Source organism: Plecotus auritus, assembly GCF_963455305.1.
Source record: "Plecotus auritus genome assembly, chromosome: 8".
Classification (NCBI taxonomy): Eukaryota; Metazoa; Chordata; class Mammalia; order Chiroptera; family Vespertilionidae; genus Plecotus; species Plecotus auritus.
Window position 1 is genome coordinate 164,162,484 of NC_137782.1, and position 14,391 is coordinate 164,176,874.

A 14,391-nucleotide genomic window follows, 5' to 3' on the forward strand; every position below is an offset into this window, starting at 1 on the left:
CCACGTTTATTACCCCATTATAACCATTATGACCAACCTTAGGACCTTATCCTGAGAAACTATGAGTGGCCACTGGTGTCGGGCTTGGTTTCAAACCCGACTCCAGCACCAACTGGCCGTGCAACCTTAAGTTATTCTGAGTTAATCGTGTGAGTCGGGCACCGCTTCACCAGGCTGCTGACACAAACCAAAGAACCCGAGTGCCACAGCACCTAGCAAGCTTCTAGTCGGAAAGTCTTCCCCTTCACATACCCCCTGAACTTTAGCCCTGCATTGCCCTCTGCCATCATTTTAGATGGGTCCTAATCAAACTGTGTAACTTCGTATGTGACTTCTAGAACCCTTCCGTTTCTCTTCCAACCTATCCAGACTTTTCCTCAAACATGCTGCTCTTGCCCCTTCGAAGGCTTCACAGGTCTCCCACCCCCCTATCACACTATCCGGCTGGACTTCTGCTTTCTCACATACCCTTGTTACTGATTTGCCTTGTTTTATTTAAAATATATTGTATTGATTTTTTACAGAGAAGGGAGAGGGATAGAGTTAGAAACATCGATTAGCTGCCTCCTGCACGCCTCCTACTGGGGATGTGCCTGCAACTGAGACACAGTCCGCAGGCCGATGCTCTATCCACTGAGCTAAACTGGTCAGGGCTGATTTGCCTTCTTACCCTTAGCCAACCAACATCCAGATCTAAGAACCAATTTATGTCCCTCCTCCCTCAAAAGCCATCCCAACTATTCTTGCTCTTTATTCTTTCAACTGCGCTTGCCCAACTGAACTGCTCTTCCTTAACACAGTACTTAAGATCTGGGTCACAACTGTCTGGCTCGTGTATATGCTTAGCTGGTAAATTGCTTTTGCTTTCTAAAAAGTAGACCATACATTTAAGGGTAGAGCCCCAGCCAGTGTGCTCAGTGGACAGAGCGTTGGCTGTGGGCTGAAGGGTCCTGGGTTTGTCTCAGTGAAGGGCACATGCCCTGGTCGCAGGCTGGATCCCGGATGGGGGATGTGCAGGAGGCAGCTGATCAATGATTTTTTTTTCATCATTGATGTTTCTCTCTCCCCCTTCCTCTCTGAAATCTCTCTCTCTCTCTCTATATATATAGAGAGAGACTATGTTCTATTTTCCTATACCAATCTCAAAAGCAGAATCATAGGTCCCACCCTAGACACACAAAACAGGAGTATGTTGGAGGGAACTGAAATGGTGAAGCATTGAAAACGTTCCAGGTGATTGTTATAAACACTGCAGTATGAGAAAACTTCTACGTATCACCCATCCAGCACAGACAATCCTGTCAACAAGTATTTCTCTGCTTATGGACTAATGCCTTTATACAGGGTTTAACATTCCCTTCCACACTATATATAAACAAGATGTTTCCCCCGAACGGGTGGCTCAGCTATTAGAGCATTATTTCAAAAGGTTGTGGGTTGGATTCCCAGTCAGCCCACTTTCCTGGGTTTTGGGTTCTATCCTGGTTGGGGTGCGCACGGGAGGTAACCAATTCTTGTTTCTCTCTAACAACCAATGTGTCTCTCACATCAGTGTTTCTCTCTCTTCCCTCCCTCCCTTTCACTTTGTCTCTGAAAAGCAATGGAAAAAATGTCCTTGGGTGAGGATCAACAACAATCAATGGAAAATATTCTCAGGTGAGGATTTAAAAAAAATGTTTCATACTATAGTTCACAAAAAAAAAAAAAAAAAACTTTTGTTTTTCAGGTAAGGAGTCAATGCTAAGAGGGTTCATCTTCCAGAATAGCAAGCCTGCCTTCGTGCCCATGGGTAATCAGCTGACTTCAGCAGTAGCTGGCCTTTGGTACATTCTAGTATTGCTAGCTGGAAAGTGACTCGAATTGTAGTATCTTTTGACACCAGAATTTTTTAAAAAAATATATTTTATGGATTTTTTTACAGAGAGAAAGGGAGAGGGATAGAGTTAGAAACATTGATGAGAGAGAAACATCGATCAGCTGCCTCCTGCACAACCCCACTGGGGATGTGCCCGCAACCAAAGTACATGCCCTTGACTGGAATCAAACCTGGGACCCTTCAGTCCGCAGGCCGTTCTCTATCCACTGAGCCAAACTGGTCAGGGCCAGAATTTTTTTTAGTGTCCTAGAGATAAGTCTATTTTTTAATGTAGTTTTTTTTGTTTTGTTTTTTAAACCAAAGATAGTTCTTGAAATTGCCTTCCCAGTTTTCTCTAGGTTGAGAAAGTTATTTTCCTCCTACTTGTCCTCTAATATTCATTTTGCATTATTTTCAAAGTAATCCTCCATCTTCAACTCCATAAATAAATGAAAACCAAGCCACACAGTTGGAAATCAAGTTTTGTTTTTATATGAACAGAAGAAGACCATCTAGAAATATTTCAGTTTATTTAAATTGTTAAGTAGAATATGAAACCGAATTTGTAGCTAGTACCAGAGAATGGACTTAACTGTTTGGTATTTAATGAGAACAGCTTCTACACAGGATCCCAAGAGACTTACAGAAAAAGGGGCAACGCCCTAATATTAAGCAAATAAAACTCAAACAGATTATACAAAAATTGACTTATACTCCATTTCCCTTTTTTTGATATTTAGAAAGTGCAGAGTTAACAAAAGGTAGCCATATCCTTTCTATGTACAATGCCGATTATAATTATGCAAACAACAAAACTGTCAGTCTGTTACCCAAAAATCCCAGTGTTGAGCTCTCAAACCTTAAGTCACTGACTGAATTGAATAAGGATTAAAGGTCAAAAATAAAAAAAGCTACTGCCACATTCCAGATAAAGGAAAGCAACAAACACATCAAAATTAATCTGACAACAGGTTTACCCAAAGCTTTTCAAGAAGCTTAACATCATTTCATTATTCTTAGTGGAAAATTAGGGATTATTTGGCAATGCTGCTTTTACTAGTAGTAAACAATGATAAAATTCAAGTGAGGGAAAATAACTAAGAACCACCATCAGGTGAGGCATAGAAAACTGTTTTCAGGGCACTATCTGGGAGATGCATGGGTGTCTGTAGCAGATCCGTCCCTATGCTGTTTGAGAGCCAAGAGGGCATTAAAATGCTGTCCACGACACAGAAAAGACTTTTCAATGGAAGCTGCTGTCCTAAACTCAGCCTCTGCTAGAAATGAATCATGCTATTCACAATTATTCCAACAAAGGTATCATCTTAGGATGCTAGCAGCATAGCAAACTTAACTTACCCTATCCTACTGATAAGCAATGAAGCAAAACTAGAAAAAATGAAGTGAAAAAAACCGACAGGGTTAGAGATAGCTAGAGATCTTATCTCTCCATGAAAAGCCTTTTGTTCTTTTTCTGAATCCACGGTAATACAAGTTTTCCAAAGGGATATGAAGAGAGGACTTAAAATTAATAATACACTAAAGTATTTCTAAATCTTAAGGTAAAGATAACTTAACACTGAAAAAGTGTTCCGCGAAGGCCAAATCTCAATATATTTGGCAAACATGTTAATAAATTCCACTCCTCCTTCCCACCTTTTAAAAACAACCTTTTACTGGGCTACCAAACTGCTAGAGGAGTTGCCAAAATGGAGATTACTCAAATTTAGGTTAAAGATTTATTCTAGGAAAGTGAATTGGCTATACACCTAATTAGAAAGACAAACCACAACACCCTCCAAACACTAGTGCATGCAATTAACTCTTCCATTTCATAAACTCAATAGTTAAGACAGGAAGGGAACAAAGAGGGAAGGAAAAGAGGAACATGAAGCCAAACAGCAAATGAAGGAATCTGGGGCAGCATTTTGAGGGAAGAGACAAAATGAGGGGAAGACACAACTAACTGACATCTGACTAGTAGGCAGTTAGAATTTTCTTTCAGGTTACTTAGCAAGTTAAATCAGTGCTTTATGTTAAACTTGACAAACCTACTAGTTTGCCCCTTTCATTTTTAAATAACTCATACCATGAGGGATGGGGGAGAGAGAAGCAAATAAAGGAGCATGCAGGAAGACAAACAAGGAAACGTGGCCGAGGAGAGAAGAACCGAGGAGAACAGGTGGCAGGAATAGTTTTAAATATCAAGGCCACTTAAAATGAGATTCAGCAAACCAAAGCTATTACTTCTGCATTATCCTTTGTCCTCAATTGATTACTTTGAAATTACAGCCAAGCAAACCACAAATATCTTAATGTTTATGTTTGGATGATAACTCCTGCACATGCTTCCATCAAAACAAAAAAGGAAAAACCAAAGAAGTTCCTTTCCACATAAGGCACAGGACAAAATTAACCCATTTACATATTCAAGGCGAAAATGAGTGTTTTCCTGGCTTTTGTTTGTTTCTTTTGTATTACATGTCTATAGATTATAGGGACTCAAGCACATTATCCGTGACAGAAAATTCCACTGTTGTACAAAATAAAATTGTTAATTCTAACTTTTATTCTTATACAATTTGCAGAATAGAGTTCAAATGATTGCTATAAGTTTTAATGTTGACAAGAATTGGACTATAATACAACTGAAATGCAGTGGTGAGCTGAGTAAGTACATTTAAAAATGAAGTCACAGACATGATTTTTCTATACATTTTTTTTGTTTGAAGAAAATTATAAAGTCAGCAAGCAGTTTCAGATGAAAGAACAAATAAAACAGGTGGATTGGATAGTTAAGATGAGGAACAAAAATATCTGTTTAGAGTTAAAAATGGACAGAGTGGTTTATTTTGCAGCAAGAAGAGAAAACAGGGTGGTGGATGGCAACTGATGGAACAGGAGAACGCTCAGCAGCATTTGCTCTTCCAGCCTGTCACGCCTCCTCCACTGCTGATATCTACATTTTCACTGTTGGGCTCTTTTACAGGGGTCTGGAACAAACACACAAGGAAAGTAACCCATGAAAAAAACATTACCACAGATAAATCAAGACTCAACAGAAACACTCTCATAAACGTTAATCTATGTAACAAAATGCAATTACAGTCCGAGACCTGTGCAAAGTAAAGATCTGGAAGCTTTCTTTTCAGTCTTCATTTTGCCTGCTTTCTCCAAGCTGTGAAATGTCTAGAGGCCTCCCAGCACTCCTTTATAAAACTTCTGAAATCTTCTCTGCTGCTAACACTTTTGCAGAAAGGTTTGTTATCTTCTAGTCTAGAGCCCTGAGTACTTAGAACTGAAAAAGCATTATCATCAAGCATACGCATTAAACCAATGTTAGGTCATGCCTAACTTCAGGAAAGTAAAACAGCCCTTTTCTGTGTAGTTACTTGCCTTTTAAGACCGGAGTTGGTATTACAGTATGACTTTTCTTTTATCCTCTCAGGAGAGAAAATACTGCAAAGAAAGCTGCTAGTCAAAAATTACTACTGTAGCCCAGCCAGACTGGCTCAGTGGTTGAGCATCAACCAATGAATCAGAAGGTCACAGTTTGATTCCCAGCCAGGGCATATGCACAGAGTTATGGGCTCCATCCCAGTAGAGGGCATGCAGGAAGCAGCCGATCAAGATTCTCTATAATCATAGATGTTTCTATCTCTCTCTCCCTATCCTTTCCTCTCTGAAGTCAATAAAAATACATATTTTAAAAAATCACTACTGTATTTCACATCTAATTTGTTAAGCAAGTTTACGTTTGATGTTTTAACTCATATTACCAGATTTAAAAGTGTATGAAAATAATGCTCTCATATTTGGGCCTGCCTACATGGGGAAGATGCTAAACTGAGAGCTTTCTTTATTGGTGCATCCATACTTTTTAACCTTTAATATAGTAACAAGAAAAATTTACCTCACGGGGACACAGATTATATCATGACTATATAGCACTAGTCTGTGTGTTTTTTCTTTAATATGTTTTACTGATTTGAAAGAGAAACATCAATGTGAGAGAGAAACATCGATCAGTTGCCTCCTGTACTCGCCTGACTGGGGATCAAAACCACAAGCTGGTATGTGTCCTGAATGGGAATCCAACTGGTGGCCTTTTTGGTGAACAGGCCAGTGCCCAGCCAACTGAGCCACACGAACCATGGCAGCACTAGTTTTTAAAATATGCAAAGATTAATGAGAAGATCAAGGAACACAGTAGGAACAGAAAGAAATAAAAACAATGAAGAAGACCAAAATATCCAGAAAGAGACAAGGGTATTTCAACAAGTTTTGTGATTAAGTTCTGTAAATACTGAAATAATTTTTCACTGTGACTCACCTATCTCTGAAATAGGAAGTACTTTACACCACTTGGTGATTCTGTCCTATATCCCCTCCACTTACTCCCTTGGAGTACTCACTATCCTTCCAGATTTATTTGCTAAACATAACCAAAGATGTGTGAGTGTTCATGCATACACATGTGTTTGGTATCATACATAATTTTGAAAAATAAGATCACACTACATATATTATATCCTAACTTACGTTCTATTACTCAATATATATTAACTATCAAACTTAATATGCAGGATGTTGGCAGATGTGAAAGGGCACAACTTTTGTTTTGCAGTCATCCTGAATGGCAGTAACTGATAACTATCTTATGCAGTTTGAACACTCAATCATAGTTAACACATAACATTTCACTCCAAAAAAATTAAGTTGCTTGGTTTCTCAGAAATTTTACTAGATTTTTATTTGATAAACCACCTCTATTTTATATATATATATACATGTATATGTATATACATATATATAATGATATCTCTGGGTTGGTGTTTAAAAAAATATTAATATTTCAAGTATAAAAACAGAAAGGTTACCAGAAGCAATGAAATTTTCTCCTATACAATGTCTGTTTCTCCTTTAGGATTTATGTCAGATTTTTTCTAATTTTATTTGCATATAAATATACCACAGACTGAATAGAGAATTCAAGACTCATAACCAAATCTAGTCATCATTATTTTTTACATCACAGATTGAAATGATTCCCTAATAAAACTTGGGGGTAGATTTAGTCTGTTTATTCAGTATATAATATATGCATGCCCTTTTATTGGCATGTCTGAGAATGACTATAAAGAAGAATAGTGATTCTGTAGCAATAACTTCAGAATAACAGTATTGCCGCTTACCTTAAATTTTAAAAAATAATCTATGGAAATGTAAAAGATGTATAAGAGAAATGAATCCAAGAGTAAATAGAAAGCCACATAATCAGACAAAAAAGGAAAAAAAGGAGTAGGAAATTGGGGACTAGAGAGTAAGCATAGGTGTTCAGAATATTAACTGAACTGACTAGATCCTACAGATTTCTAGATGGCTCTGTTCTCCCAGTTTCTTACTTCACTTGGAGGATTAGATACTGGTGATGCGTAAATGTTTTGAAACAGTAACACCCAAGCCCAATTTTTGTATGTAAATCTAGTACTTTAGAAAAGACTAAATATTCAACTATGACACGGGGCACCTTAACAGTAGGTAAAAATAGCAGCTTACCTTTCGAAGGATATCTTCAGCTAATGTGAGAAAGGCCTTTTCAATGTTTATATTTGCTTTTGCACTAGTCTCAAAAAATCTAATACCATGCTCCCTTGCAATCTGAAATAGAAGCAAAATGTCATCATAAAATTATAAAGTACAGACTGCCATCTGATGACTTAGAGGAAATAGTAATATTATGCTAAAGGCAGCAGTTTCAACTAGGCTATATAAAACAGATTTAAATGGGTTAAGATTCAAATAGTCAAGCTTTTTAAAAATAAATAAACAAAAGAATCCTCTTTTCACTATAAGAGTTTACTTCAGATATTCTAAAAGTACAGTTGACCCTTGAACAACTCAGGTCTGAACTATATGGGTCCATTTACATATGGATATTTTCCAGTAGGTAATACAGTATGCCCCCCAAAATGTATACACACACTTTGAATAATTATAAAGGCTGTGTTTATTAAAATACATTTTATTTTCAAAATTGAGCTATCAGCTATTAAAGTATGTATACATTTTTTGGGACATCCTGTATATTTGGCCTTTCATATCTTTGGGTTTTGTATCTGCAATTGCAGAGGGCCAACTGTATGCATTATCCTATGCCATTTTATATAAGGGATTTGATCATCCTCGGATTTTGATTTCTACAGGGGATCTAGAACCAAGTCCCTGTGGATACTAAGGGACAACAGTATTCAAGTTTTTATGTGGATTTTCAACTGCACAGGAGTTAAGGGTCGGCACCCCTAAACCTCACATTATTCAAGGATTAATTATTTTACTCTAGGGGTAAAGTTAAGAAAAGCTCCAAGTGACTTAAGCAGTATCTAGTTTCTGCTTGTCACAGGCTACTAGTGTCAAACTGAAACTATATATTTCTTTAATGCCTTAAATTTTAAAAATTGAGATCACTAATTTGTATTTTCCCCTCTTTGTAGTATAAATAAAGCTGAAAATAGTACTGCCACAGAGCTGGTTATGTATTGAAATAAATTCACTCAAATGATATGGTACTGTTTCCAACAGCATTTAAAAATCGATGTGAGCAGCTCAGGGCACTCCAGTAATACCATCTTCACAAATTAAGGACAGCACATTAGTTTCATTCAGAACTTTTTACCTGTTCTCCTTTTCCCTTAGGTACAACTCTTTTATCGTCCATATCACACTTGTTTCCTAGTAACATTCTTTCCACATCTTCATTGGCATGCTGAAATGGAATAAAAAATTTTATTTTCACACTACCATGAATTATGGCTTAATATTCCCCCCAAATGACTTTTTCTCAATTTAGAGTGCCATTTCAATAGTCTGAAAGTTTTAAACCAATCACCCTGAAACCATCCCAAGCTGAAAGCCTACATAAATTCTTAAATTACCTAGAAAAAGAAAGAAAGACATATCCCTGTCAAATATTATTTTCCCACTGTATAAGGCTGTCTAGTTTCTAAATATGTTCTCACCAAAGAAAGAATATAGGCAAAAGATCTAAAGCCTAAATCTCTTATACATAATCTAAATTCAAGCTGGATTATGATTTTAGATAATGTATTACTCTATAGAAGCATTAATTAAAAATTCTACAGAGCCCTTAAAGTCTCAAAATGCTATACTGCTCAGTTAAAAACAAAGGCTCGCTCCATCAAAAAGAAATGCTCAATAATAATAGTACAGTATATCCTAAAGATCAATTAGAACACTTATTCTTCTCAACCAAGTATACAAATGTGTTTATGAAGGGTTTATGCAGTTTCTCCATCTTACCTCATCTATGTTTCTAAGCCATTTGCTGATGTTTTCAAAACTTTTACCATTGGTGATGTCATATACTAGCATAATACCCATTGCTCCTCTGTAGTAGGAGGTTGTGATGGTATGAAATCGCTCCTGGCCTGCTGTATCCCTGAAATAAACAATAATTTGTGTTGAGCATTTTGATATTCTATATTCTATATAATAAACACCTAATATGCAAATCGACTGAACGACAGAACAGGGAGAACGACTGGTCACTATGATGTGCACTGACCACCAGGGGGCATATGCTCAACGCAGGAGCTGCCCCCTGGTGGTCAGTGTGCTCCCATAGGGAGAGCGCCACTCAGCCAGAAGCTAGCTGACTGCTGGTGAGCCCAGTGGCGGTGACGGCAGTGCTAAGGACCCCAAAGGGGATGTCTGCTGGGTTAGGCCCGCACCCGTGGGGATTGGGCCTAAGCCTGCAGGTGGACATCCCCCGAGGGGTCCCGAACTGCGAGAGGGTGCAGGCTGGGCTGAGGGATCCACCCCCCCCGCCCAAGTGCATGAATGTCGTGCACTGGGTGGTCTCTAGTTATAGATAAAAGGTGAAACAGTAGAATAGTTTGGTTAAGACAGAAATATATGCCACAACACAAAATAGAACCATCACTCATTTAATTCTTAAATGGTTAACCATTATGGTTATCCATAAACATATATGTATATATAAAACTTGTTAGTCAAAGAAAATTAATGACCTACCTATATTGGATGAAAAAGTGGAAGAGAAAACAGTAACAAGTGACACATAAAACTCTTAAAAGTTATTTTTAAACGAACGCCAGTAGCCCTGGCCCATGTGGCTCAGTTGGAATGTTGTCCTGCACACTGAAGTGTTGTGTGTTTGATTCCCAGTCAGGGAACATACCTGGGTTGCGGTGTATATGGGAGGTAGCCATTCGAAGCTTCTCCCTTTTTCTCCCTCTCCCTTCCTCTCTCTCTAAAATCAATTAAAAAACAGATGTGTGTTTGTGTGTGTGTGTGTGGCGGGGGAATTAAAGATTATGTAGGATCTTATCAGCCTCTGCAAGGATTCCTGCTTTCCCTGAGTGAGACAGGAAGTCTATTGGTGCATTTGTGCAAAGAAAAACCTGGGTTTATAAAGAATTATTCTGTCTACTGTGTTGAAAATGGGTGTGTGTGCAAGAAGCAGAGTTAGGAGTAATGCAATACCTATCCAAAAAACTGCCAAAAGAAATGCCGTTTAAGAAAAACCAACGGGGGGGGTGTGTGTGGGGGGGAAGGCAGGGAGACAGGAACATCTATATTACTGTCTACAATTTTAAAAATATTAAAAAGAAAAACCATTTAAGAGATATGCTACCAATTCTTCTAGGTTGTATCCTTAAATCATGTTAAACCAGTAAGAGGATACACGGATACACACACACACACACACACACACACACACACACACACACACGTATTTGCATTTATATATCTATTTACATTCTTAGACTACAATTTTTATCTCCATTACCTTTAACATTATATCAATTTATTAAGAATCGTTATAAAATCTAGCTCCATGAAAAATTTATCCTGTATTTGATATAATGCCCCCCCCCCTTACATTATTTTTGTGGGTAATACCCCCTCCCTGTCCCTTTTGTTGTGTGGTCGCCAAGAAGTTTATAGGGCCCTAAGCTGGTTTGGCTCAGTGGATAGAGGGTCAGTCTGCAGACTGAAGGAGTCCCGGGTTTGATTCTAGTCAAGGGCACATGCCCAGGTTGTGGGCTTGATCCCCAGCAGGGGGCACTGCAGGAAGCAGAAAATCAATGATTCTCTCTCATTGATGTTTCTATCTCTCTCTTCCTCTCCCAAATCAATAAAAATATAATTTTAAAAAAAGTTTATAGGTAAATTTTACAAAAGCAAGCATAGTAAATGAACTGTCCTTTAGAGATACTGTATCTTCCATTTTTCTGAACTACAAATTCTTATTTTATGTTTTATTAATCTTACCTATTTAGTTACAAAGTACCTTAAATCAGGTGTAATTTATAAATGCTTTCATGAAAAAAAAAACAAAAAACTGTCTCATCACAGTAGAAATAGTTTAGTTCTTTTCTGCACTGGTAAGAAGTATAAATTAACTAATTATTCTATAACCCCAGAGAGGGGTTAACATTCCCTACTTAAAACCCAGGCTGGAAATGTACTTATCCAAGACAAAGCGTGTACAGGGCCTGGGCTTCCAGTAGTGCCAAGCAGCTGTAGTGTAGAAGGAATAGAAAACTTGCACTTCAATTTTTGTCATAATAACAATTTAGGGAGACCTAACACTACATTTCACTATGAGCACCACCCCAACACTATGTATTATATGCTTTCTTCTTCCCCATTCATTCATCTTACACAATTAGCAAATAATGCACACACTTCAGTGTCAAATCTATAACTAAATTCTCCACCAAGAAAGAACACTCTGCAAAAGCAACTAAGTCTACATCAACAGGCCCTGGAGAGGAGATTTTATATTTTAATGCTGGTTAGTTATGAAATATTAATATAAGAGACAATGAAACATTAATGGCCCCCTGAAAAGAAAAATAATCACTATTTAAGTTCAAAGTAACTTTCTGTTTTGTCCATGGCACACTACTCTGTTCTTTGATTTTGTCTCCTCCATCTTCCAAAATCTCTTACACACAAATATCTTCCCTCTTTTTATATGCTCTCCCTATTAAGATTTTGAAAGCTTTTTATAACCGATTTTCATTTATACATTCCATACTTAGACACTTTTCAACATCACTATCCAACCCACAAGATGATTTGGCTCCTTGACTCCTTGATCTCAAATTATCCTTTTCCTGGATCTTCATTATATCAGCCCACAGCAATCGTTCAGGCAATTTACAGAGCCCTTGCCCCACTACTGCTAGGCTAATTGGTGACCCTTTGCCCAGGGCTAAAAATAGCCACAGCTGCTTATTCATCCTCAAATTATTTTTAGGTTTGCCCCCACACACGTACACCCGGGTCTAAGGACAGCAGGTTGGTTCAAATAAAAAACAGATGTGAACTATCTGAAGAGCAATTAAACATTGTCTATGTTCACAATATTTTTGTATGTCACCATAATACAGGTTTTTACAAAACTACTCACTTGATTTTCCTCTCCTATTAATTTTTTTTCTTCTAAGCCCATGTATAATAATCACATTTCTGAAATTGTAAACCAATGACAATAGAATTCTCCTTACATAAAATGACAATACACAGCTAAGAGAATATTTTTTCCCAATGACATATTATAAAAGGAGTGATATGTTCTTAGCAACTAAAATAGCTTATTTCCTTAATTGTTAGCCCCACACACAGGGTCAGGGAAGCTGTGTACTCTAGCTGCTATTATGATAGTTATTTTTAGTCTGGGCACTGACAGCACTGGAACAGGCCAGAGACAACATCAATCTGCTCTGTAAGTCAGAGGCTCCAAATTTAAATTAGAATGTCAAACTTCTCAGACTGAGTTTTATTTTAACAAGATCTGGATTTCCTCATAGATATGTAATTTCTCTATATCCAAAACACCCTGAGCTTAAATTATTATCTTCATTAAAAAAAAAAGTCTAAAACAAAAACGGTCTAAAGCCTGATTCCGGCCCTGCAGAGCTTACAATCCTATGGGGATAGGAATAAACAAATAAATAAATATATAATCCTAAACTGTGACAAATGCCAACAAGGTAAACAAGGTGGCATGATGAGGAATAGGGTAAGGGAGGAAGTAATCTAGAGAAAATGACCAGGGTGGTCCTCTCTATAAAGTGATACTTAATGTGAGCGAGAAATATGAACAGAAATTAATGAAAGTCATTTAGTCAACAAATATTTCTTGAGTGTCTACATTTGCCAGGCTCTGTTATAGGTGGTTATATAACCACAAATTAGGACAGATTGGACCCCACCCTCAAAAAAGTTTACACTGTAGTGGGGGAAGGGGACAATAAATAATACATTTTAAAAATATGGTAAGTTTTGCCCTGGCCAGTGTGGCTCCATGGTTAGAGTGTCACCCACACACTGAAGGGTCGTGGGTTCAATTTCTGGTCAAGGGCACGTACCTGGGTTTTGGGTTCGCTCCCCTACCCTGAGTTGGGATGCAAGTGCAGAAGGCAACCAATCGATGTGTCTCTCACACTGCACTCTCTTGCTTTCGCGCTCGCGCTCGCGCTCTCTCTCTCTCTGAAAAGCAATGAAAAAAATATCCTCTGGTGAGGATTAAAATAAACAAATAAATTGAGATCTGAATGAGAGAAGACAGGAGGGCAAAGATCTGACGAAAAGCATTCTGAGCAGAAGGAACAGTTGATATACAAAGGCCCTGAAATGGGACCATGCTTGGCATGGTCAAGGGAGGAAAAAAAGTGGTGGCCATAGTAACTGGAGCAAAGCTGATGAGAGATGAGGTCGGAAGGGACAGTAGCCAGAGCATGGAGTTTTCCAACTGTATTTCTGTTGAAATGGGAAGCCTCTGGAATGCAGTGGCACTTCAGAATGTTCAGTCTACCTACAGTCGGAAGGAAGTGGGAGGTTAGGGGGTTGAAGGAGGGCTACAGGAATGTACAAAAGTCCTAATTGGAAAAGAACTTACTATTTTCATGGAATTAAAAGGAGATCAGCTGGGGGCAGAAACTATACATACAGAGAAGCACAAAATGAAGTCAGAAAGGTGGGCAGGACCCACTTTGTAAACTGTATTAAGAAATCTGGATTTGAAATTTGGACTTTCATTTGAAATGAAATGGAAATTTAAAAGGGTTATAAATAGGAGAAGGAATGACAGCCATGATGACCAGATTTAGACTGGAAACTCTGGCTGTTCTGTGGAAAAATTACTGGAAGGCAAAAGGGAATTAGGACCTGTTACAATGATTCAAAGAATAGTGGCTTCTACTGGGGTGGGTAACAATGGAAATGGCAAATTGTATATGGATTCTAGATAAATTTTTAAGAGGTTTGCTAAATTGGGTGTTGGGGTTAAAGGGAATGGAGAGAATCAAAGATGACTCCGAAGTCTCTGGCACCTTACGAAGGTAAACAGTTAATTCTTCTACAACGGGACACTAACAATTTTTAGTGACTGGGGCAAGCATTTCTGACCACCCCTCCTTAAAAAAAAAAAAAAGGCTAACTTGAAGCAACTATGGCAGTTTTTCTGACAGGACCCGCTA

At 38.0% G+C, this 14,391-nt stretch overlaps 1 protein-coding gene across 1 annotated transcript in view; it reads right to left on the minus strand.

Annotated features, from left to right (window-relative positions):
* Positions 1-2,323: 2,323 nt before the first annotated feature.
* Positions 2,324-14,391, minus strand: part of RAB10 (RAB10, member RAS oncogene family) — a 50,638-nt gene continuing 38,570 nt past the window's right edge. Inside the window, exons 3-6 of the mRNA XM_080682878.1 lie at positions 9,176-9,314; positions 8,532-8,621; positions 7,415-7,516; positions 2,324-4,848 (exon numbers count right to left, since the gene is read on the minus strand). Of these exons, the coding sequence (XP_080539004.1) occupies positions 4,765-4,848; positions 7,415-7,516; positions 8,532-8,621; positions 9,176-9,314 (415 nt within the window). The 3' untranslated portion in view covers positions 2,324-4,764. The remainder of the gene's footprint in view (positions 4,849-7,414; positions 7,517-8,531; positions 8,622-9,175; positions 9,315-14,391) is intronic.